Source organism: Microtus ochrogaster, chromosome 10, assembly GCF_000317375.1.
Source record: "Microtus ochrogaster isolate Prairie Vole_2 chromosome 10, MicOch1.0, whole genome shotgun sequence".
Taxonomy (NCBI): Eukaryota; Metazoa; Chordata; class Mammalia; order Rodentia; family Cricetidae; genus Microtus; species Microtus ochrogaster.
The window spans coordinates 61,895,214-61,897,099 of record NC_022016.1 but is presented as its reverse complement, the minus strand read 5'-3'; the positions used below and the strand labels follow the sequence as shown (position 1 = coordinate 61,897,099).

The 1,886-nt window shown below is 47.3% G+C and overlaps 1 protein-coding gene across 1 annotated transcript in view; it reads right to left on the bottom strand.

Moving 5' to 3' along the window:
• Nucleotides 1–1,458: 1,458 nt before the first annotated feature.
• Nucleotides 1,459–1,886, bottom strand: part of Tmco2 (transmembrane and coiled-coil domains 2) — a 4,712-nt gene continuing 4,284 nt past the window's right edge. Inside the window, exon 2 of the mRNA XM_005353310.3 lies at nucleotides 1,459–1,782. Coding sequence (XP_005353367.1) covers nucleotides 1,465–1,782 — 318 coding nt within the window. The 3' untranslated portion in view covers nucleotides 1,459–1,464. The remainder of the gene's footprint in view (nucleotides 1,783–1,886) is intronic.

Below are 1,886 nucleotides of genomic sequence, written 5' to 3'. Positions count from 1 at the left end.
TGTGTGTGTGTGTGTGTGTGTGTGTGTGCTGAATGAGAGAAGCGTGAGTGAGCAAAGAGCGTGTGGGTAATGTAGAAGCAGTGAGTGTGACAGAGAGCACTTGTGAGCGCTGCTGCTGCTGCTACGCAGAGAAGCTATGCCTAGGAGCTGTCTGAATTGCTGTATGGTGAGAGGACATGTAAATCAGATGTACGGCTGTGGCCTTGCGCAGATCTGTGACTGTGTGGAGGCAGGGAAGATGAAGTTGCAAGACATGTAGAAGAGAAATGTATGTTAAAGATGTGTAACCATGTGAATGTAGATGGAATGTAACTGTGCAGAGAGAGTGTCAAGAAAGAGATTATTGGGTGCTGGAGAGACGGCTCAGTGGTTAAGAGCATTGCCTGCCCTTCCAAAGGTCCTGAGTTCAATTACTGGCAACCACATGGTGGCTCACAACCATCTGTAATGAGGTCTGGTGCCCTCTTCTGGCCTGCGGACATACACACAGACAGAATATTGTATATATAATTAATAAATAGAAAGAGATTATTTTAAGATAAAGAGAAGGTAACCATCCGGACAGCATGTGCGTGTTCCTCTTAGGTTATCAGCAGATAGCATGTGTTTACTTATTTTTCCCCTCAGATAGAAAAAGTCTAGCCCCCCACCACCTTTGTGGATTTTATTTACGTTGGTGCTGACTGGAGGCTGGCCCTGTTAGCTACACACAGCTACCTGTAACTGTGGTCCTAGGGTACTGCGTCTGGCTTCTGTGGATACCAGGCAAGAAAGTGGTGTACAGATGTGCAGGCAACACACTCCCATTCCCATTCCCTGCCCCAACACACAGACACAGACAGACAGACAGACAGACAGACAGACAGACAGACACACACACACACACACACACACACAGTTCCAGGGCATACCTGGGCTATCTAGTGAAACCTTGCCCAGAAAACAAACAAGTCCACAATGTTCTCCTTTATGAATACTCTCCCCGTTGCTCACCTCTGAAAAATCCAGGGGTTTCTGGACTGCACACTTTTCTTATGACAGGGACCAGCATGGGGCAGTCTGTTCACACACTATGGCCCTCAAACTGTGACTGGCTTACATCACATCTTCTCCAGTGTCTTCAGGACCTCAGAGCCACAGCCCTGAGCACCCCCCTTCTTTCTACATCGGCTTCCCCTCCAGTCTGGCTATCTTGCATTACTCTATGGTCTCCAGCCTGCTGAATCAGCAGCATACTTGTCTATGCCAGGCAAATGACTTCCCAGCAAGCCCCAGCCCCCATGCTCAGAGACGTTTTCAACTATCATTACCCCACATGACCCAACACACACAAAATAGACTCTGGGCCCTGTGGAAGAGGGTATCAGATCTTTGCTGGGTAATTTCAATATAGTTCTTTATTTTATTGATACACCACTGCACACACGAGGGAAGCAGTGCTTTTATGGAAAAGATTGGAGTCCATCACATTTCAGATGTGGAAGTAAACCCTGATGTGGGCAAGGGGCTCTGGCAGTCGGAGCAGCTGCAGTAGGGCTCAGAGGAGCAGTCCCGCTTCATAGAGGGCTTCTGGGCAACAATCATCCCCTCCAGGTCTCTCACTTTGTTTTCCACTACCTGAAGCTTTTTCAAGATTTTCTCTTGCAGACCCAAAGACAGGAAGATATTACTATTGTCTTGAATCTGGCGACCGCTTCCTTCTGGGTTGGCTAGCAAAGCCTGAAAGAAATCTGAGCCTTTCTTGTAAAGTTGGTAGAGTGTGATCACAAACACCACTATTTTCTAAAATGAAACAAAACAAGTGTTACTTGGCCATGCAAGCGTAAAGTCACAGGCAACTACACACCCCAAACAGAACGACAGTCTTCTAGTAACGACACGCCAAA